Source organism: Lichenostomus cassidix, chromosome 9 (assembly GCF_008360975.1).
Source record: "Lichenostomus cassidix isolate B80296 chromosome 9, HeHo_3.0, whole genome shotgun sequence".
NCBI lineage: Eukaryota > Metazoa > Chordata > Aves > Passeriformes > Meliphagidae > Lichenostomus > Lichenostomus cassidix.
This window is the reverse complement of record NC_139490.1, coordinates 6,390,281-6,413,409: the sequence shown is the minus strand read 5'-3', so window position 1 is coordinate 6,413,409 and position 23,129 is coordinate 6,390,281. Positions and strand designations below refer to the sequence as shown.

The following is a 23,129-nucleotide window of genomic DNA, read 5'->3' as shown; positions in this document are numbered from 1 at the left end:
AGAGCTCACGCTGCCTGCTGCTGGCAGGTACACAATTAACCTTGCTAATCAGCAGCTCTCTGAGGAAGGAAGTGTACTGCTCCTGCAGGGAATTCATTTTTTTTTGCTTCAGGTTGATTGATATTCATGTACTTCAGTATTTCAGCATTCCTCTGCTAAGAGTGTCAGGTCTGGCTGGAGCAGGAGAGATTTTTTTCTCTGCTACAGCAAGGCAGAATTGCTCTGCAGGAGCTGGTAGTTCCCTGCAAACCTGATCTGGGCTGGGAGCTGCTGAAATGAAATACAGGGGAAGGAAGACAAGGGAACAAAATCTACAGGGGAAAACATCAAGTGAGCTGAAGTACCAGAGAGAAAATTAGGATTTGAAGTGGGATTTGGTGGATCCCAGGTGGCTGGCTGCATTGTGCTGTCAGCTGGTCCCATGAGCCTGAGTCTAATGTGGGTCTTGCACTCATGGCAATTTAAAACTCAGAGATAAATTGATTTGGAGAGTGTTGGTGTCTGTCCCAAATGAACAGAGCAGGCTTGGATGCCAGAACAGGCTGGAAAAGCCTGGATTTCAGCTCTTCACTGCCAAAGATAGTGTCTGAAGGAGTGGATGCTGCCTGGTGAAGCCCTCAGCAGGACCCAGGCCTGGGCTACACTCACTGATGGCAGGCAGATGCTGCAGTAGGTTTCAAAAGCAAAACTTGTCCCAAACACGGATGTTCTAAACTTGGATTTTCTCATTACTAATTTTTCCAGAAGACACCCTGTGGAAGGAACCTTTGTTACCTGCAAACCCCTTCTGCAAGACAGACCAGCATTCTTCTGCTTGAGTCATCCTCCAGCAACAAAAGTGAGTCTCCAGGTTTGGGGAAAGAAAAATATTCCACCCACTAGCACAATCACATATATTTACAGGCTATATTTTTGAAAGGGAACGTATTGTAATTTTTAAAGGCTGTTTTTTCTCAGTCCATTTTACAAAAGACCATCTGACCATGCAGATGTGGTGCTCCAGCTCTCTAGAGTGCTGGTTCAAGGCATTGCTGGTGCTCCCATTGCCTTTATTCACCATCTTTAGCACTGCAGAAGTGCAGCTAGAGAGGAGAGTGGTTCTGTGTCCCAGCACTTGCTCCTCCAGGTTGGCTGTGGCATGAGACATGCTGGTGTTCTTTCTTTATTTAATAAAACCATCACTCCTTCTCAGATAGTTTCCCCAAGCTGAAATCAGTTTTAAAAAACTCAATTAAAAGGCCAGAAAAAAGTCCTTAAGGGCACAGTATTTCATCACTCGTAAGAATATGAAGGATGTGCAAAGAGATTGCAGGGATATCACAAACAGCACTGCAAAAAAACCCTGAAAATAAAAGCAAGAGGAAAAGAATTGCCAAGCAAATATCAGTATCTTCTCTACGTGTTACCCCAACGTGATGTGTTCATGTAATTAACTAGGGTAGGGTTAGGGTAACGCCTAGGGCTAGGGTTAGGAGATCTAAAGAGCCTGGAGCTCCAGGCACAGTGGGGCTGGAAATGGCCTGCCAGGACACCTAATGGAGACTTCTGTGCAGCAGCACTTCCCCAGAGTTTTGCCACAAAGGAGGTCAAAATCTAATAGTAAACTGGCCCTGCTTCACACAGATCAAAAATGTCTGGAGATGATCAGTTTGGAGCTGTTAAAAATGTTTCCTTCGAGTCGTTTTCAGCAGGAAGATGGTCTGCTTGAGCTGAGCCCTGCTCAAGACAGAGCCCAGTGTTTGCTCTGTGCCAGCCTGGCAGTTTCACCCAGTCTTGGCAGAGTGGAACAGGAAAAGGATCCACAGTATTTTGGGGAAAGGAAGGCTCTCCATCAGCCTCCCTCAACACAATCCTCCCCACCCTGACAGACATCACAGCAGAGTTCTCCTCTGATGGACATCAGGCATGTCTCCCTCTTGCACTCCTGCTCTGCCCCTGTGGTACCATGGCTGTGACCCTGCCTAAAGGTCATTCTCTAGGGCAGGGCCAGGGGTCCTGTGGAAAATGGCATATCCCTGTTCAGCCTGTATCACCATGCATATAAACAAGTGGTGCAGCATGGAAGCTATTCAGGCAGCTCTATTTCTGGCATTTTGTAACTTTGGAGTGCCTGCTTTTGCAACCTGAATAATGTTCTTTTAAGTATAGAGTTTAGGGGTTTTTTTTAGGATGTAATTATAATCTTGTTCTACATAATTTAACAGCATCAGGGCAGGAGATTTTTATCCAAGGCTGGAAGTAATTGTCAGGCTAGTATTGAGCAGCCAAGCGACTCGAGGGAAGGACAAAGCTGTGCATTTCCCAGTCACACAGTGGAGAAGAGGACAAGCCCACCCCTGGGTCTGCACACACAATCTCTGCAGTGGGCAGGATGCCTTGGGAGCTTTGAAGGGGCACATTGAAGGGAAAATGTGCCCCTTCAAATCACCAAAATATCTGCACCACAGATGTAGAGGAAATCAAGTGATATTTGGGACTCATTCTGTTCCATGGGTGTCACAGCATGCCTGGAGTGGGCTGCCACCTCCTGTCCTGCTCTTGGTGTGAGGTTTGCAAGGTCTGAGGGTGATCTCAGGCATGGGACAGCAGGATTTGGGAGCTGGGGGTGTGGGTCAGCTCAGCAGAAGTGTCACTGGACAGCAGCTGCACAAGAGGGCCTTGGATGCTCCTTCCTCACTGTCCCCTTTGGGGACCATGAGTCCTTACTGGTGACAGGTCCATAGCAAGCTGCTGGTGGTAATGGCCAGCACCAAACCCAAAGGGCTGCTGATAGCAAAGTCTCCTTGCCTGAGCACCTGAATGTGGGTTAGGGATGATCCAGTTTACATGACTGACGATGGAAGGAGATGGAATTTCAGCTTTGCTTCTCCTGCTTTCCTGCATGGCCAAGATCTCACCTGGAGAGAGGCCAGAATGGGTGGGAGAGGACTCTGGAATGGTACGAGGGAACAACCCATTTCCTAGATCATTAATTTGCTATTTGCAGCCAGAGTGTTATTGGCTCAAGATGAAGGACTGTCAGGGACAGCAGTGGAAATCTGGGACTGCAGATGTTTTCTCTTCTTAAGGTGACTGCTGGGTGGTACAGAGCTAATGGCAGGACACTGGAAAGCCAGGAGCAGTGAGTGCCTCCCAAATTCCTGAGCACAGACCGTGAGCAGAGCTGTGGGTGCTCAGGACCAGGCACCATGGGCTGTTGGGACAGGGACATTTGCAGCTGCCTGGTCTCCCCTGCTCCCCTCTCTGATGTGGCTTGCAGTCCCTCTCTCCTGGCTACCATCTCAGGATTAACTGTCTGGTCAGAGTTATCAGGAAAAGCCTCCTGGTTTGGACAGCAGAGGATCTGGATTCCCTGTAATGCCAAGTGCTCCTCAACTTGGGGAAAACCTCCTGGGCAGCTCTGCCAGCTCTGCGTCTGCCTTTCACTGGAAGCTTTGAGTTAAAAGAGTGGAAAATGGACTGTGATGGAGTATTAGCAGAAAATCAGGTTTTTAAATGAGGTCAATCAAATTTTCCACTCACAGCCAAGTCCATTGCAGCTTCTTTGACAAGACCTGTACTTGGGACATTTGCCTACCAGGTGCTGGGATGTCCAAACCTCCTGCTCCAGCAGGGTCCCCTACAGCACCTTACTCAAGATTGTGTCCAGATGGCTTTTGAAAAATTCAGTTTTGATACTGAATACTCAAAACTTTTAGCATCTGGTTCAGCGGACCTAGTGAGCAGCTACTCCTTGGGAAGCAGAGATTTGTGAAGGGCCATGTGATGAGCTCATGGAATGAAAACCTGGATGTTATATCCAAACTTGATATGTCTGCCCACAGAGAATGAGGCCCCCAAATTGCCCTGGGCAACACCTGTGTGGGAGCAGATAATCCTCGTTTCTCCTGAGCAAAGCAGAACACCTCATTTACTTATGTTTGCTTTTTGTCTTTCCCACTCCTTCCTGGTGGCTGTTTAATGGAAACCTTGGACTAGTGGCACTTTACATGCTGCAGAAAAACCTGCCCTGGGACAGATTTCATGGCCTGTGTTTTGCTCTCAGGAGGGAGATCTTGTCTCCTACTTGGACGCTGAGACCTAGCAACCCCTGTGCAGGGTTGGGAGCCAGCATGTGCTTGGGAACAGAGAGCTGCCAGCGATGGGCAATGTGCTGCTGCTGGCTCAAACTTGCCTTCCTCCTGTCTTTGAGCACGAGGTGAAGTGGTGCTGAGAAATTGGTGAGTAATTACCCTGCACTCCCTGCCTGTCGGGGTTTGCAGCCTCTGCAGTGTTTGCAGCCTCCCGTTGCATTGTTCAACTGTCTTGCTGTATTAATGGCTTTGAACTCTTGCTTCTGAGGGGAGTGATTAAGGTGTTGCTGCTTAGTCATCAGACTTTGCTTCCTATTTAATTCCTGATGAATATAACGGAGCTTAAATGCACCGTGATTGAAATCGTAAGCATCTTCCCTGTGGAAGGATTCAAGGTGCTCTTCCTTTTTGCCCACTGGATTTTGGGGATTGAGCTTCTCAGCAGCCTCTGGCACAACAGAGCTTTTGCTTGTGATCTGGGGTTATCTCTGCAGGTGGCTGGGTGTTAAAAACGGCTTAATAACTGGATACACAATAGTAACCTGCAGTTATGCAAAAGAATTGCCAAGGCGGAGACTTCAGGGAGAGAAGATGAAGAAGATGATTCCACCTTCCTCATACACATTCTTACATGGTGGAATAATCATGGAAGGGTTTGGCTCAGAAGGAATCTTACCGATCATCTAGTTCCACCACCTGTCCCAGGAAAGGACACCTTCCACATGATATATTAGAAAACCTGTCCTTGGATGTATTATAAAACCTTAGAGATTTTAGCCTGAGTTGAGTGGGAAGCATGATTTCAATTCCACAATATTTTTTTTTTTTAGCTGTGAATGGGAAGGAAATCTTCAAAATATTCTGCAGACTGAAAAACCTGAAAAAAAGTCAAGTTGGGTCTGCACAAAGGGTTAGGTGAGATGGTGGTAGATCACTCCAGGTTCATATTTTGCTTCAGCATTTTTTCCAAGTTTTGAAAGAAATGGTACAGTGGCAATGATATCTCTAAAAAGGAAGTTTTTGGGCGCACTGAATGTCAAATGCAGTATTTCAGCAGTTGTCTAACAGTTTTCCTGAAATGTATTGAAAATTGAGCATACTCCTGGACAAAAAAGCCATACTTTTTTTTTTTTTTTTTTTAGTCTATAGCAGTGGCTGATCCTGCTGTGCTATACCGGAGGGAGTGAGCACAAATTTATATGGTTCCCTAAATCTGACCTGTCTGACTGCCTCTGGAGAGGCTTCTAACTCTCACCTTTGCTTGAACTTCCAAATGAAATAAACGTTTTCTCTGTGTTCAGAGGGAGCTGGTCCCCCATCTCTGCTAATGTTTTATGAGTCATTTGCTGAGTTTCTGCCTGGAAATAGCCATGTTTCAATAGAGTTTGCAGAGCATTTTAGAATGAGTATCTCTTACCATCTATATTACAATAAAAACACTAAGCAATGAAATACACTAAATTCTTACCTAAATAAATCTTGTTCTGTTACATACTCCCCTACCAACTCCTTCTATGAAAATGGAGAACTAGAACAAGTAAGCAGGCTGCATGGAGGGCTCTGCCAATGTTAACACATTTTTTTCAGTGTTTGGAGGTATTTGTTTTATTTAAAAAATCCTCATGTAAATTCACCATGCAGCATTACTGATTTGTTGTTTTTTCTTTTTTTTAAGTTTCCCTCATCCGTAGATTTTAAAATGCTTCTTCAGTTCAAACTGGAAAATGGAAGCATTTTATTTTCAAAACACTGAAACAAAATAATTGATGTTTACCCTGCTTTTCACTCTATCCTGAGCAACAAAAACTATTTGGCAAAATTTGTATCCAGTTGTTGGATGTTTGGGAACATCACAAGCTGTTGGTGGTTTTCCTCTGCAAAATTGAGTGCTGGGAAGAGACAAGTGTTCAGTGGAGCAGAAAGGTGAGTTTTTTTTCCCAAAACTTTGATGGATGATGAGCAGTACAGAGGCTAATGCAGAGATGATGCTCAGAGTTTATGGAAAAATTGTGTTGCTGCAAAGATATTGTTTCAACCACCTTGAAAACCAAGAGATAATTTACTAAGGGTGTGAATGTATGAGATGGGAAACGAGCTGAACAGTTTTAAAGGTGATATTAACTCGGCACTGCCATTCACTATCGAGGTTGTCCTGCTGTAAGGTCAAAGGTTTTACAGTCAAATGAGAGCATGAAACCACATGAACAGGCTAGCACCAACCAGCTCTTTTTCAGCAACTTTTTCCATTGAACTACCCTGACACTAACCCTAAACCCAACCCTATTTTTCAAACAGAATTATAAAATTAACTATCCAAGTTCACTTCCATCCTCTGTGCAAAGAAAAAAAAAAAAAAAAAAGAAGGCCACGAGGTGTGACTTTATTCCCTGTTTGTCCTTCAGGTGAGAAATCACTCCCTTTGTGTCTCTCTGAGCTGTGCAGGCTGTGGTGTTTCCTGAACCTCTCTCCTTGCCATATTCACCCAAACTCACCCTGGAGATAAGTATTCTTCTGCTGGGTACATTTTGTGAGATAAAGTGATATCTCTTCAATGAGGAAAACTAAATAAAAAAACCCCTCTTGTTGTCCTAGCTGGTGACATTTAGTAAATCTGCTGCAAGATGCCAAATTTCCAAGTATTACAGCAGGGATGTTCACACTTCATCTTCAGATTTAGATGTTCCAGAATAGAAATAAGGCCTGACATGTATAATCTAATTAAGAAAATAACAACTTCTAAAAGGCCATGTGAAGTTGGTACCTGGAATACTTATGCATGCTTTAAATCCCACAAGGGCACCTGTTGTAGGAGTCTGGTGCCTGGGAATATTGCACAGCCTTTTTCACATCACACCTCTCCCTTCCTGGGTTTTCCAGGACAGGTTTTTCCCTGCTGTCCTAAATGCCCAGCTGGGACATCAACAGTTGAAATATTTGTGCTGGGGAGAGTCAGAACCAGTCTTGGAGACAGGGTAGGTTTGCCTGGCTGCTGAATTGCATTACGTGTTTTTCTCATTCATTTGAACTGCCTACAGGAACATCAATGCCTTTTGCAGGGGATAAACATGATATTAAAATAGAGCAGAGAGAGAAATAGCACAGACTAACATCCCTGCTGAAACACCACCTCTCTCTGGGGCAGCAGGAGTTGTCAAAAACCACATTTGCAGTGTTAACACTTCAGTGGGGGGCTAACAGTGCCAGGGATCAGATGGATAATTCCCTTCAAAATTATTGTTTTACCTCACTCCATCCAATTACTTATGTTGTTTTGCTATCCCACAGATCTCTCCCTTAATGTCAACAAAATGATTATAGCCTACAACAGCAGCAAGATGTTGCACCCACAGGAGCCCTGGTGAAGTGTTTTATGGCACGATGTGTTGCAAACAGCGTTTGATGTGTAAATGTCAGGAACAACCAGCTTCCCTGTCACCGAGCGAAAATGCACAAATACAGCCACCAAAAATGTCACAAGGCGTGTAAATCATTGTGTGAATGGCCAACACAAGTGTTGGTGAGGGTGTGGAAAAGCCACCACCCCAGAGCTCTGTGCTGCCAGGGCCATGCATCATTCCTGATTTGGGAATTGTGATTGGCAGCACAGTCCAGTCCCACTGATGCCGAGGTTCCCAGAGCTCCCAATGTGGATTTCTGCAATTCCAACACATTGATCAAAACTTCGTTTTTGCAAATGAACATTTATGAATTCCCTGGCGCGCCAGGACTCCTCTTTTCTTGGTAATAGAAGCCACAGAAAACAGTTTGATGAAACAAGCCAGATCTGAAGGCAAAAGGTATTGAAATCTGGAAGATTTAATTTAATATTTTTATTACATATTTTTGGAACCTTCATTATACCCCCACCCTCCAGGAATTTAATTACCTAAAGAAAATTATACTACTGATTACAAGATTGCAGGTTTATTTTCACTGCTGAGAACTCATATTTTTTTTTTTTTTACAGCTCACATTACACTTGCATGACTTGTTTTGTAACATCTTGAAATTTTTAATGCTATGATGCGGAAAGGTACTTAGATATATATAGATGAACTAGGCAGAATACTTGATTTGCAGTCTTTTTGAAGGGAAGAATGTTATTTTCTTGGTTTGAGTAGGCCTGTATATGGTTTCTTTGAGATATTGGGTAATGAGTCCACAGGATTGCTCCCAGGATGTGTTTGTCCTTCAGGCTGGGTGCAACATGAGAAACTGAGAGAGGTGTCTTTAAAACATAAGAAGGAATGTTTTCTATAGGGAAATAAAAATAAATTATGCTGGAATTGTGACTACAGTGTGTATGAAATTAAACTGGCAAGTATACTGTGGTAAATATTTGACAGAAAGGACAACAATTTAGCCAGATTCTCAGTTTTTCCAATAAATCATTGCGCCTGGGTCTTGTAAATCATAATTCATGTCAGCCAGCACTGCATGGTGAGTTAAGGTCAGGAGAGATTTCCAAATGTGTTATGATGATTTTCTAACAATTCATTTAATAGAGCCATAGAATTGGATGAGATTTCTGTCATTCCCCATGTCATAGCAACAGAGACCTTTGACTGAAACAACATCATGAATATTGGATAAGATCCTGCAGTGCTGCTCCTCCATGTTATGATATTATCCAAGGATGAAGGTTACAAATACATGAATTGTACTGCTCATTTTCCAGTGGGTAAAAACAAAGAAAAAACCCCCATAAACAAGTTTCAATACACAACTAGATATAATATAGCTTTTTCTTTATATATATATCTCTGTATATATATCAAGTAAAAAAATCTAAAATAGTTGGAAGTAAAAAATGAAAAAATAGCTGATTGTGTTATTTTTTTCTTTACAGTGATATGGTAGCAAATACAAGACAAATGAATAATAAACCTTTACATAAGGAGTTCTGGTCCCACCTCCATAAATAGGGCTCAGACTAGAATACAAAATGGAACAAGGTGGTTTTTTTTTTGCTTTTTGGCTACAGCTTTCGCAAGTGACAAAGATTATGTTGATAAGACAGAAGAAAATTATAGCACTACACCAAATAAAACTCCAAAGTGTTTTCCAAGAGACTTTAAACACCATAGGGTACAATTTACTTCTGACCTGAGGAAGCAAACACAAAGCATCACCAAGTCCTACTGAGACTGAAAATAGAGTACACTTATTCTGACCTCAAAATACATCCTTTTTGTGCCATCTTGCCATTAAAAAAACCCCAATCACAGTTTTTTCCCCCCACCTCTGCAGCCAATAATAAAAAGCTAAAGCCACAAATCCATTGAATGGACAGAGCCAGATGTGAGAGCTCAATGATGCTCAAGTGGTCGGCTGCCCTTTGTCCAGCAGTGAATTTCCCCACAACCCTTTACATTGAAAACATCAATTGACTAAAGCTTGGCAAATGGTCACACTGAGCCCTATCTTGGCTGTAGAAAAGAAAGTACTAATCCCAGCATAAAACAAGATCATAGAGACGGTCAACACAAAACAGGAACTTTTTCAGTCGTCTGCATAATAATAACATCATGTTTGCATATAGAACAGCTTCTGCATTATTGCTCTACTTAGAAGAATATAGTAAGGAACTCATACCAGACTTGCACATTACAAACTTAAGGTTCTTTGGTGAAGAATGAGAAAAAACAGTATTTTCACTGTAATTAAATTTCAGAGGAGTTTCCTTTCCTATCTGCTGATCCTCTGGATCCTCTCGCAGAGCAGGGAAAGGTACTGAGTCAGCTTGACCATGGCGACGATGGCGACGCCGCCGATCATCATGCAGGTGGGCCAGAAGAGCGAGTGGAACAGCACGTTGGAGCTGTACAGTTTGGTTAAGATCACGTTCTTCTGGATGCCCTCGGGGTCGTAGAAGCAGGAGAAGCGTTGGTACTTCCTGAAGTTTTCCATCACCACGTTCACCAGCGACATGGACTCCTCGTAGTTCTTCCCGCACTTGGGGATGTAGGAGCACTGGGAGGAAATGAGAGGGAGGAAAAAAAAAGTCTCCAAACCTGTTGCAATGTCTGTTTTCAGGTGGCAAGCGGGGAAATCTAGAGATGATTATGGTTTTCATAACAAGAGTGGAATACTATTACGCTAATAATAAATTTATCACAGCAAAACTCAATATTTTGCACATCTACAGAATTTCCCATTGGAGAACCTCCAAGTGCTGTTCAAACATTAATGCTTTAATCTGCACGGTGCCTTGTGAGATAGGTGAATATATTATTATTGCTAATTTACACATGCAAAAATAGAACTGATGAAGTACCTCTTCATCTTAAGTGGCACACATATGCTCACAGTTAGCTGGGTAATTGACTTTCTGTAAATACAAATCTGGTAGTTTAAACCTCACTTGGCTTGGATCAAAGTGATCACAGTGGGCACAGGAGTTCACTCAGAGGGGAGAGGGATGAGGAGAAACCTTTATACAAATTTTCCCATGGGCATAATGCCTCAGTTAGAGACAAATAGTCTAGATTTTCCCACTGGGAGCCCTGAGGATTTTAATTCAGCCTCTAGCTGAAGATTAACCTTGTTGCCAGGGTGGCTCTGAGTGATGTTTTGGCTTTTGACCCCAGCACAAGTCCAACAGCTCCTTCTCTCTAAAGATGCTCCAGGAATTTCAGTTTCAGTCACAAAGGAAACAAGATGTGGGGACGGCTCTACCTAGCACAGTTGCAACCTAGATCTCCAGAGAATACTAAAGGCAAGGCATTTTAAAAACTGCCTTATGGAGTCCATGCACTGAAGATATTATGTGGGAAATGTAGGACAGTAGCCCTGGGCTGTGATGAGCATTCCCTGCTAAGGTCTGCTGAGGTGCTGGGCAGTCACAAGGACTGAGGTCACATCTGGACAATTTTTGACCTAGAGCAGAAAGCCCTGAAATCGTTATTGCTGCTGTGCTGCTGGTCTGGAAGATGGCTGATAGGAGCAGCCTAGGGGCCCTCATTTCCTCCTCTCTTCTATGCACTTACCCCCCACCAAATCTGAGAGTTTTCTACACCTGCACAGTGTTTTGATTCACTGTTTCAGGAGGACTGGAAATCTGCTGCTTGAATTCTTGTCAGACATGCATGGGGGAACACAGCAGTCTGCCTATCCTGGTGAGAACCTCCAGTAGCCCTAGATAATTTAATGAGAAAATGAGTTTTTCAAAGGAAAAAAAAAGATGTTTTGATTAAAATAATATGACCCCTGGGTTTTGAGTATTATTGTTTTAATGTACATACTTTTTAAATGTCCCTCAGTTCTTTTTCGTGATGTGCTGTGACTTCTTTTTTCAACACGCTGCAACAAATCTCTAGTCCTAATTATGATCAAAGGATTAACCTCATAACAGGATTTGATTGATTCATTGGCAAGTTATTAACACAGAATCTGATTTGAAGGATGGCAGAAAGATTGCCTGGTGTTAGCAGACTGGAGCATTAATGGTGGAGCGTGGCCACACTGCCAATATGAATATTTCATAGAGCTCTAGAAATTAGAGATGAAAAATATCAGGGCATTAATATCCCATCCATCTTGCTGCTGGTGCGTGTCTGCTCCCTATAGGATATTCTCTTGTTCTCTGACCAAATTTGTCTTAAGTGTCCAAAGTCACGAGCCCTGCAAGTCTTTAATAGATCATATTCTACTAAGTAGGGGAAATTTCTCAGTGAAACATTCCTCATTGTCTCTTAATAAATTATCTGTTATCACACAACTTCTCCAGGTGAGCTGGAGGCAGTTTCTTTTAAATCAGTGATGTTACACTGAAAAGGCTACTGCCAGAAAAGCCCCCAGCTCAGGCTAGGCAGTGAAATACACAATTCTCATCACATGGCTGTGGTTGGGATTGGTGTCCAAGCTGAGCCTGGGAACTTAGACAGGATGTGTTGTGGCAATCTTTGTGAGAAAGTGGTTGGGATGTCAATTTAGATCTCTTTTGGAAAGTGCAACAGGTTTGGACCAAGGGTTGAAGGAAGGGTTCTGTGTCTGAGTTGGCCTGTCATTGATTTCTCCAGATGGAATTCTCCAGTTCCAGCCCAGAAATAGGTCTGCTGGAATCCACAGCCAAACACCTCTGCTTCCCCTCCCTGCACCTGGCAAACTCCTCCCTGGGTTATAAATACCTGAGCTTTCAGTGAGAAACCCTGGGAATCCTCATAATTTCTGAGTCTCAGGCAGTTCGTTACAGCTGATTTGGGTGATTAAATCCTTCTTGTTATCTCACTAATGGAGAACTGATACAAACCAGCAGTAGCTTCGATGACATGAAAAGAGTCAAAATTGCATAATATGAGATCAAAATGGGGCCTCTCTAACTGCTTTAACTACCACAGCCCTTCCTTGTGGTGACAGCCTGGCTCAATTTACCTCTCACAGAGGCTGTTTCAGCCTCTGGCAGCTGAGGAGGGAAAGCCATGGAAGCATTTAAACCATTTTGTCTGTAGTATTGACAAGGGGCTGAGCTTGTCCTAAAGGCTAGAGATAAAGTACGCACAGCGAGAGCAGTGAAAAGCCAGAAAAATCTTGTGTGCTTTTCTTGGAAAGACTCGAGCAGCTTGACAGGTATCCACTGACTTCCCACTGATTCCCACTGGGGACTGGCAGCAGCATGCTGTAGATCTCAGTATAAATTGCTCCTACTCCTTACTCCACCTTCAGAACTGACAGCCAGGTTAGACAGCAAGGCTCCTGGACAAATCATTATTTAAAACCAAAGTGGATTTTGCTCCGTCCGTGCTGGCTGGTGAGGAGAGGAGAGAGACAGGCTCCAGATGCTGCTTTGTCTGTGTGTGTGGGTGCTCAGCAAAGCAGAGAGGTTGGTGGAGGGGTGCTGACCTTTTGAAGGTCGCTGGTGTTGGCCTTAGAGGGCAAGCACTGCGCCCTGCATTGTCCCCAGGAATGTCACAGCTCAGTGAGCCAGGCACAGGTTTTTGTATTTAATTTATTTGGCAAGGGGAAAGACAGGGATCACAGATCTGAGTAGGTGGATAGAGAGAGACAGCTAGCACCCAGCTGGAGCATCAGCACCCAGCACTGCTCAGGACTGCTTTCCTGCTCTATGGGGATGCTCTCTGGCCAGGGAAGAGGGAAAGCTGATTTGAGCCATGAACAAGAAGCTAGGTATTTTATAGACATTGCAAACTTCCATTCAAAATGGCTTTTGTATTCAGGTCACATAGCCAGCAGCATGTCAGGAAAACCTAGGAATCCTCCTGAGAGCAGAGCTTAACCTGTAAAACAACCTTGGGCTGGAGAAGTATTAACTGTGCCTACACTAAATTAAGGGGAGGTGGCATCTGGGAGAATTTCAAAGTCCATCTCAGCAAGCAAAAATTATCAATAGCAGAATGTGGAGATTTATGCTGAATATCTTGATTTATTTGAAGCAGTGGAGCATAGAGATTTATCTGATCTCTTTTAATCAATTTGAGGCATGAACATCATGATTTTGCTTGTGTCCCAGCAGGAAGTGGGGTCTGTCCTGCCTCAGGCTTCATGGGCAATGAGTACCTCCTCCTTCACTGATGCAAGAGTGGAAGGGAAGAAGGGAGCACTCTTCTCCATCTCCCACTTGAGTTCCAGAGGACTCCATCTCCCAGCCACGGGAGTTAATTATCCAGCAGAATAAGCAGCCTAGTGCAACCATGCCGTGCTTTGACTAATTTTAATATCACTTCATCTTAATATGCAGAAGTAATTTGGTCTACTGAACGGCTGCCATAAATAGAAACACAATAGGTTACGCTGTCAGCAGCCTGAACCAGAGCTCTGCTGTTCTGGGCTGTGCTTTGCCAAGTGCCCACAGTTTGGGGTTCAGTGACCTTGGATAACCGAGTGGTTGATGCAAATTTGGCACCTGTAAGGCTAATGATTCCACTGTGTCCCAGATCACTCCAGCTTGTATTCTCAGGGACACAGGCACTGTCAGTGTCAAGAAAGGAAGGTGGGGATGGGGACATTTCCTGCTTCCATCCTCCTTTCTTTGTGGAAGGAGTGTGGAGCCACCTGTGCAGGGAATGATGCACAGCCCTGCATCAGCCACACACACAGCTGTGACTGCCACTGCCTGGGGATGCCTTCTCTGCTTCTGCTGCCTCCCTACAGCCTCCAGACAGGAGCTGTCTCCGTCCCACCTGGAAGGATCTGCACAGAAGTTTGTACTTGCAGGAGCAGACAGGGGAATTCTTCATGTTTGCTCAAAATAACTTAGTTCAAGGTCTGGAATCAGGGAAGCTGTGCTGTAAAGAGGAGGTGATTCCTTGGCTTATTCATGCCCCCAAACCAGGCCTTTTATTTTGATGCTGCTGCTTTTACCTTGCCAGTCCCCCCTCAGCAAACTTTCAGGATCTTTGCACCATGCCAAGGGGTAAGCGTAGTGCCTGGACCTCAGTGGCACAGCTGACCAGTGGAGCTGCTCAGGGTGCGAAGTTTGTCACCAGAGATGAAGATGGGCTCTCATCTCTCCCTGCCACCTCGCCTGGCCCCACAGAAATGATGCCATTTCCACTCTCACTGCCACATGGATGCTCCCTGCACATTTCTAGGGGTGTTCACTGCCAGGGAAGTCATTCCCAGGTGGGAAGTGACTTGTCCACAGCTCCAGGAGAATATCAATGTGACAAGTGCTTGGTGCTCTCCAGCTCCTGCGCAGCACTTGCAAAGGAGGAGGGAGGCTCTGGCCCTTGGGGCACAGCACCCTGTGTTGAATGGATGGAGGTGGAAATTACCTCTATCCAGACACTTGAGCTCAGTTTGTGCAATGATTTCTGCTTTCTCTGCTCTGTATTTACCAGTGAAGCAGGAGCTGGAAGCCTTATACTGCTTTAAAGCAAGGAATGGGTATAATGAGATGAAAAACCCTCCAGAAACCCATTTAGGAACAAATTTTATTCCGTGCTCCTACCTCAGAATTAATTTTCATTGTTTCCTCGGTGTGGTAGAGTAGAAGCTTCTGGCCAGAAGAGGTGAGATTAACATACACCTGGAGGCAGGGGTACTGAGAGATTTTCCAGCACTCTGGACCACAGTTAAATGAGCAGTTGAAGGTTTCTGTGATGGATGCATTGAGAAGCGAGCACTGAGTCTCTTCTGTCCAGACACTAAGCAGGAAAAAAAGAGACATTAGAACATGGCAAGAATAGGCAAATAAGCACTAAAGACATTTCAGGATTCCCATCAGATATATACTTGGGGGCATTTTGTAGGAAAGGCTATGTGTTGCAGGGCATTGAGCAAAGCCTGGGCTGTCTCATGTCACATATCACAGACAGGGTTTTATTCCTCAGAACACAAAGTTTAGACTCTGGACACAAAACTGCTCTATTCACTCAAGGCTGTGTATAAATGAAAGGTGAGCTGGAACTTTGACCCTGCAGAAGGTATGTTTGAAAGGGTGTCAGAGGAGAGAGGAGAAAACTGAGCAGCTTGCCCTGGGGAGAGCACAACACACACAGTGCTGTGTGACAGGACACCCTGAACTGAGACTTGAGGGTTAACTACCCACTCCAGGTCTATTTAAAGTGAAGGGTGAGAGGACAATTTTGAATTCTTATATGCCTGAGTGGTACCTCATGCAGCTCTGCCTATGGAGAAGCTTTTCCTGGTGGCAGCTTGCTCTGTTTTCTGTGAGTTAAGTCAGTGGTTGTAACTTTTCTGGAGGATTTCATCTTATCTCCAATTCACCAGAGGCTAAAACTGGGACGATGGAGCCTGGCTGTGCACTAGCAATGTTCACTGGCATGTGTTTAAAAGTCTACAGCTGTGTTTTCCTTGGGGAAAGGGCACATTGAGGGCTCAGCAAAAAACCCCAGAAAACAAAAACCACTTTGTGGGCTGGGGGAAGGTTTCACCCAGGGTTCCCCTTTAGTCATGTTCAGCCCCTCAGCTCACCCCCAGTGTGGCTGTCCTGCTCTACCATGAATGGGCTGAGGGTCTGCTTGCCCCTCACAAAACCTATGAGAGGCTTTACACAGTAAGTGATATTAAAGATTTCTGACTAGTTCTTTTGCTCTTTTACTTTGGCAGAAATTCTGCTTGTATATTCCGTTCTACATTTATATTAAATTATGCTATGATTTCTGGGGGGAAATTGAATGAAAGGATCCTTTTTCCCCTCCCAGGCAGTGTTTGTTGGAGGGGTATTGCTGTAAAGGAGAATACCCCCTGAGGAGACCTGGCTGTGTATAAAAAAGTGACAGCAAGGACTCCTGGGCTGTTTTCTCCTCACTTTCACCTTCCTGACTGCTGTTTTATTCATGCAGGGGGGTAACAGAATAACACCTACCTACCACAGACCTGTGAAGATGGAATAGTTGATACTTTGCAGGTGCTTTGATATCTTCTGGCATTTTTTTTTCACATATCTTTTAATATAAATCAACTCTTTCCATGTGAGCAATTTTGACCTTAGCAGCCTCAGCAATTGACCCTGATATTGCTGAAAGGTCTGGGAGAGCAATTTGGAATAGCAAATGCTCTTGGATGCTTAACCCATCTTGATCTCAGTTTTCAAAATCTAAATTTTGCCTTGATTTAAAAAGGGACAAATAACTTTATCACATAAATAAGACTCTGCACATCAGTACAGCTCATCCTCATCTGTATTCCTCATCACTGCAGGGTCAAGAGGGAATATTCTCATGCAGGTGCAGCACTATAATTGAGGATGCTCACACCAGTTAACTGTAAGTGCTTATTGTATGTGCCTAAAGAAGCCTGTGGTGTTTAACCCCAAATGTGCCTCTGCCTTATTGTGGTTTGGGGCATGGCAGACTAATATTCTGATCCCCAGTTACACATTTTTCATTCTCTTAACTCCACCAATAAGGGCAGAAAAAGCCATCACTGACAGCCTTATTGCAGTCTGGGCTGGATTTTATATAGGGCTGATGCTTGAGAACTGATTACAAATGTTGCTAATGAATCACAGGCCAAACTCTCTGCTCTGTGGCAGAGGAGGAAGAGAGAGAAAGAAAAAAATAAGTGCAATGCAGGAATGATGAAAGATGGTCTTTCACTTTCAGCAAATTCCTATCTTTCATGAGGATTTCAGCTGTTAAAATGAAAGTAATAACCAACATGGAAAACTACATGCTACCAAGAGCTCGAGTTCTTTCCCAAATTAATTCTCCATCCTTCATTTGGAAGTGTACTGTTTCTCAAGGCTGCAAAATATTTTTTGCTCTTTTGTCCTGAGTCTGGGCTTTGCAGCAGCAGCCCCTGAGAAGCTTATAAGGTTCAGCAGACTGCAGGCCCAGCTGATATGGATATTATACTGGCGTTAAACTGTGCCAAGACTAAAGCCTGTGGATAAAGATTTTGTCAAACAGGGATCTCATTCTTCCCTCACTTTATGCCAGCATTACTCAAACTGCTCTCACCATGGCTGTGCCTAATTTACCGTGGGGTGAGGAAGTGCAGAGTCAGACCTATGCTGACCAGAGGAGACATTATAAAACTTTAATAATAAAAAGAGTAAAAAGAATAAGCCCCATGAAGCCACCTGGAGCAGGGGGTGTGAGACCAAGGACCATCATGAAATTACCTTTGCATGTAGGAGCGCAGGAGAGTGATTCCCAGGAGGAAGTACATCATGATTGAGCACACCATCATGGCCAGCCCGAGCAGTATGGCACGGTCTTCTCCAGCTTTTAGGGCTGTGACTGTTTTCCTTTTGTCCAGTAGGTCGTGATCCCTGATTTTTTGGTAAATATTTCTGAGGTTGAAAATAATACATTCTTATGTGAAGTTCATATTTAATCAGCAATGCAGCCTCTACAGGGTGGGCAGTTCCACCTCCATACCCATTTCTTGGGAGAGAAAGCCTTAGGGGTCCTCAGGTGTCCTTTCAGAACGGATTCACTCTGACCTGGTGGAAACTTACTCATCTCCAAAATAAATTACAGCCATTTCTGAAAAGGTAAAAACCTCTTACAGCAAATACAAACATTAGACACTTGTGCCAGCTCAGTAAATCCTTCTTTGATTCAGCTTCTTTGGCTCAGTAGAATTATTCCAGAGGTGCATTTGACCTGCCAATGCCATCTTAGGCTACTAGAAGATGTTCAGGTGTATAAAGTGCCTTTTCTCCAGCTGAACAGGGGTAACAGGTCTTATGTTACCATATGTAGGAAATAGCCTGATGAAAGTGGTAATTAATATTATCTGAAAGGACCATGCTCTCTTTTGATTCACTACAGGCCACTGGTTTGGGCAATTTTCCGCCCTGAGTGTGACTCAAAGCTCATGAAACACTAGGGGAATTTTGCAATTGATTTCTGTGGGTTGGTTTTTTTTTTTTGATTGGGGGCTTATTTACTTTATTCATAAAACAGCTTTTTGGAAGCCCAGTTACTCATTACAGTGAAAACCCTCACAGAGAATTATCCACCAGAGCTATTTGTTCTGGGATTTAAAAAAAAAAAAAAAAGAGAAAAAGAAAAAGAAGCTACAACAAACCATTCCCCCTTCAGCAGAGAGTCCTTTGCATTTTCTAACCATAAGTCCTTCTTTCATCTCCGAGCCTTTGATGATTCAATGGGTCATGAGGACACGATGGTGGAGAAGGAAATATTTGAGTACATTTCAAACACACTCAAACTTTGTGGGTTTAAAATGTACTTACAGACCTGAGGCTGGTCAAAATCTCCTGTGCTTTCTGTTATGGTTCTTTTGAATGATCCAGGCAGCACCCGAAGCATGTGAACCGCACACCTCTGAGCCCTGGCACCACCATAACATGGACACAGTGGGACACCTGGGAGAAGTTCCTCTTCCACTGTCTGCAAAATGGCAGGTGAGCAACATCAACGTCACTTTGGGCTCTGGCAAACCCAGCACTCTCTGCAGCTGAAACCACCGAGTTTCACTCACCCGTGGAAAAAAAAAAATAAATCACTGAGTCAGATCAACCAGAGAACTTAGATTGACTATTAAGGACAAAGAAATAGAGATGAGACAGATGTAAAATCATACATAAACACAGTAGAAGCAACAGCAAAAAATATGTTTAATCATAGACTCCCTGAGACTGGAATTGAATTTCTATTTAGACGATGAGTCATAGTCAGGAAAAGCACATATGGTGTGGGGTTTTATAGCAAAAATCTTGCTTAGATGGTACTGCAGTCAATAGTCTCCCATACCTAAGAGCCCTTGAGGTTTTTTTATCCAACTGTAATTTAAATCTTTAGATGTCCATGGTTTCTCTTCAAAGCCATCCTTTAAAGCTTGTCAGTGTTTTCCTAGTTGGAAACGAAATGGTAATTCAGCCTGTCAAAATTTCCTCTGCTCTTTGGGAGAAAAAATATATTGTAAGCTGGCAGATGCAATTGCCTTCAAAGAAGTAATGTAGAGTAATAATCTAATGTTACTTTTCTATTATTATTTATCAAACTGTATTTAACTGCTGCCATTAGGATTTGCATTGCTCCCAAATGGAAGCAGACAGGAAGGCAGAGATTGTCATGCAGTTCCAGCACATTAAACGATCACACAGCATAACTTATGTCAACTTGTAGGCATAAAACAGCCCAGTGCAATCACTCACTAATGTCATAGGACATAAAAGGGACACAAATGGACAATTTAAAAACAAATAGCTAATTGAGATTGGTTACAAACGCTTCCCACATGGCCTTGAGCCAAGGAAGATGCCATCAGAGGTAAAAAAAGGATGGACTGAAGGGTATGTGGTGGAAATGAGCTACCTGACAAAGGTGACTGGTGATCACCTGCCAGGTGCATTTTCCAAGATCACTTTTGATAGGAAATAAAACTAAAGAAACCTCTTCTTCAGAGGCTGGGTTCAGAGCACTGCTTCCATTGCTCTTTTACAAGTATCTGTTATTCAAAGCCCCCAACAGCAGCAAGGGGATAGCCTGGTACACCTCACTGAGGGCTTTGTCCTCCCAAATCCCTGCCAGGAGTCAGCCTGGTGACCCTGCCCAGGTGGGTGGTGTGCCCAAGTGGTGGTGGCACGGCCAGCAGTGCTGCCACAGCCCAGGAGACAATGCTGAGCAAACCTCCCTCCTCCTCCTCCTCATGCTTGTGCCTGCACTGGGGAGGTGCCAATTCTCTCTGTATGATACTGGGAACATCTGCTGTTGCAAAACTTCAGCTTTTTCCCCTTAGAGCTCTGGTTTGGAGAACATGACATGTTGTGCTGCTAACAGAGCAGCCTGAGCACCTCCCTGCCTGGGGCAGCAGCAGTGCCCTGCACATCTGTGTGCAGCTGTGCGGGGTGGGTTGGTGTAGCTGTGAACTTTTGGCACAGCCCAGGGACCTCTCTCTGCTCGGTCAGCTGGAAGAACACCGTGCTTAGCTGGCTGATTTTGGATCCCAGAGCTGCACAGCCACGCTGAGCTGCCTGCTGGGCTGTGCTTAAGCACAGATCGCTGCATCCCAGACACTGCTCATCCAGGTGACTCCACCTAATCCTCGTGATTCCCTGTGATAACTCCCCATATGACACTGAGGGGGGCTGCTGGTTTTTAAAGAAGTGCCAGCTGTCAGAACAGGGGCTCTCCCCGCTCTTTGCAAAGGCATTTCATAGGAGGCAAACCTCCAAGGACAAAAGGTCTCGGTGCCCTTGATCATCTCCAAACTGAACTCCTCCCCTGCTAAATTCCAACGTCCTTTTTGCCAAGTTGTTCAGAGGATAAGGACTGGCTGCTCTTCCCAGACTCAGCTGCCAGAGAGGAAATCTCAGCCGTGACTGTGCCTGCTGGGGACAGAGCAGAGATTTCCCTCTCCTGTCCCTGCACAGCAGCAGGGGGCATGCAGGGATCCCTCTGCCATGTGGTCAGCACATCCTTCCTCACCTCATGCTCCAAAAGAAGTAGATCTAGGAGCTCTGAAAAAAGTGTTAAGTTTCCTCACGGGAAAGCTAGAATAACCACGCATCTGCAATCACTTTATTTATTTCAAATAAACACAAATTACTACCTTCAAAGCCCTCCCCTTGCAAACAGACCATGGTGTGGCACTGAGGGAGGCATTGCCTCCTCTGGCACCAAGCAGCTGTGGGGCTTGTCAGACAGGGATGCCTGCCTGCCTGAATAATTCAGAATGACTTTAAATTCACATTCACTTCTCTGATATCACAGTTGTTATGCAGATGTCACTCAAATTACCTCATGGTGAGGTGTTTCCTGATATCAGAAATCCTTGAATGCCACGGTCAGAAACTACTCCTGTATCTTACCTGCAGAATTCCCTATTTTCAGGGATTTTTCTGCTCAGAAGCCAACTTCTTTATGCTTTTCTTTACAGGTTTATTTGGCTACATCAGTTTTTGTTAGTAGACCTATGGCAACAGGAAATCTCTCCAGATATCTCAGAATAGACTCAGAGATGGTTGTAGAAGAATTCCTATAGATATTAACAGATTTGTTCACTCAATTCCTTCCCTCTTCCTCACCAGGCTGGACAAAACTGAACCAAATCAAACCAAACCAAATCTTTGTTTTTCCAATGGTTGCAATATTGTGGAGACCCTCTTTGACAGCTGAGAAAGAATGAGGGCTTGATCAGTTTTTCAAAGCACAAAATGTGGCAGCTGGAGAATTGTTGATGGCTAAAACAGCAATGAAGTATAGATATTTTGGTGCTGATCCTGCAGAAAGAGATGCCTGAGAGATACCTTCCACCCAGGAGGAGGTGATTCCTCTGTAGCAAGTGACTCATTGCAGCACAGTTAATAATATGGTGCAATCCCTCAAAAGTCTGTGGTTGTATCATGTGTTGAGTGACAAGTTTACTGATCCACATGACAATCTTCCTGTCTGAAGTTTAAAAAAACAAAATCTCTAGGAAAGGGTCATTTAAGGTAAGTAATTTCTCTAAAAGGCACCACCTGTTTGATAGAATGATGGCACTGGTGACCTTACATGTGTTAAAATCACTGCCAGACGCTGGAGGATGAGTTTCTCCCACTAACAGCACTTGCTCTGTGTTCACACCTCTCCTCTGCAGTCCTCAGGCTGCCCTCAGCACTCCCTTATTTCCATCTTCTTTTTCTCCCTTTCCCTCCTGCATTTTATTAATCACTCACAAGGTACAAAGAAGTCCTTCTGCACAGCTCTACAGAACCTCTTGGGGAATAAACCCACCTGAATGCTTGACAAGGTGTTTGATTTCACCATGGCTGGTGTGTAGGCACAGAGATGCTGCTGCCTATTCCCCGTGTCTGCAGGCAGGAGGAAATGAGCTCTGCCTGGGGTTATCACTGACTAGACTCTGCCCAAGTTAATAAGCTCCACTTCAAAGCATGGTGAGAGTCAAAGGCTATGCTAATCAGGAGCACATGGCTTCCAGCCAGCCCAAAGTGTGGGCAGATATCTCCTCCAAGTGTCTAACCTTGGACCATGACAGCGTTCTGATGCAGGAGAACATTAGCCTGGGGGAAATTCAATTAAAGGAGAGACTTGCAGAAGTCCAGGAGGCATTTAGACAACCAGCTCCAACTGAAAGTTCATGGAAACCTGCTGCCAAGCTGGCCTTTTTGTCTTCAAAATATCTGTTTGGGATCAGATAACCCAAAGAGCTGAACACCTATGCAACCTTTGCAGAAACCTTCAGCGAATTTGCCAATTCCCCAGAGAATCTCAGGGTTCTGAGGGCAGCTCTGCTGCCTGAATTCAGGAGTGCATTTTCTCAAGCAGATGCCAGCAGTAATGTCTCATTAGAATTACTGAAGAGTGTGTTTTGCTAATTGGCACTGTAGATACATTGATATCTGTTTTTGTTTCACTGGAGTCTGATTTTTTTGTGATTACGTTTAATAATGACTGCAAGAGGAACTGAAGGAGAGGAGGGAAGGGGCAAAGGAAAGAAAAGAAAGGCATATGTGTCCTTGTTGTGACAAGACAAGCTGTCCAGCAAATCTTACTACAAAGGAGAGGGATTTTGGAAGGATGAGTCTGAGCATTACTGACAATTGTTCTTTCATCATTGATATTTAACTTCTTTCGTTCCCAGCTGAGCACTGCCTTTGTCTGTGGACTTCAAACCTCTCCTTCCCTTTCCCTCTCTTTGGCATATTTCCCTGCT

General features: G+C 44.2%; 1 protein-coding gene across 5 annotated transcripts in view; it reads right to left on the bottom strand.

The window, feature by feature from the left end:
- Nucleotides 1–7,871: 7,871 nt before the first annotated feature.
- Nucleotides 7,872–23,129, bottom strand: part of LOC146433120 (calcium-activated potassium channel subunit beta-2) — a 131,754-nt gene continuing 116,496 nt past the window's right edge. For 4 of the 5 annotated variants that reach the window (XM_085069070.1, XM_085069068.1, XM_085069069.1 and 1 more), the window contains 3 exons: nucleotides 17,623–17,793; nucleotides 14,983–15,178; nucleotides 7,872–10,046 (listed from right to left, as the gene is read on the bottom strand). In XM_085069070.1, coding sequence (XP_084925196.1) covers nucleotides 9,762–10,046; nucleotides 14,983–15,178; nucleotides 17,623–17,793 — 652 coding nt within the window. In that variant the 3' untranslated portion in view covers nucleotides 7,872–9,761. The remainder of the gene's footprint in view (nucleotides 10,047–14,982; nucleotides 15,179–17,622; nucleotides 17,794–23,129) is intronic. The other variant, XM_085069071.1, reaches the window with a different exon arrangement.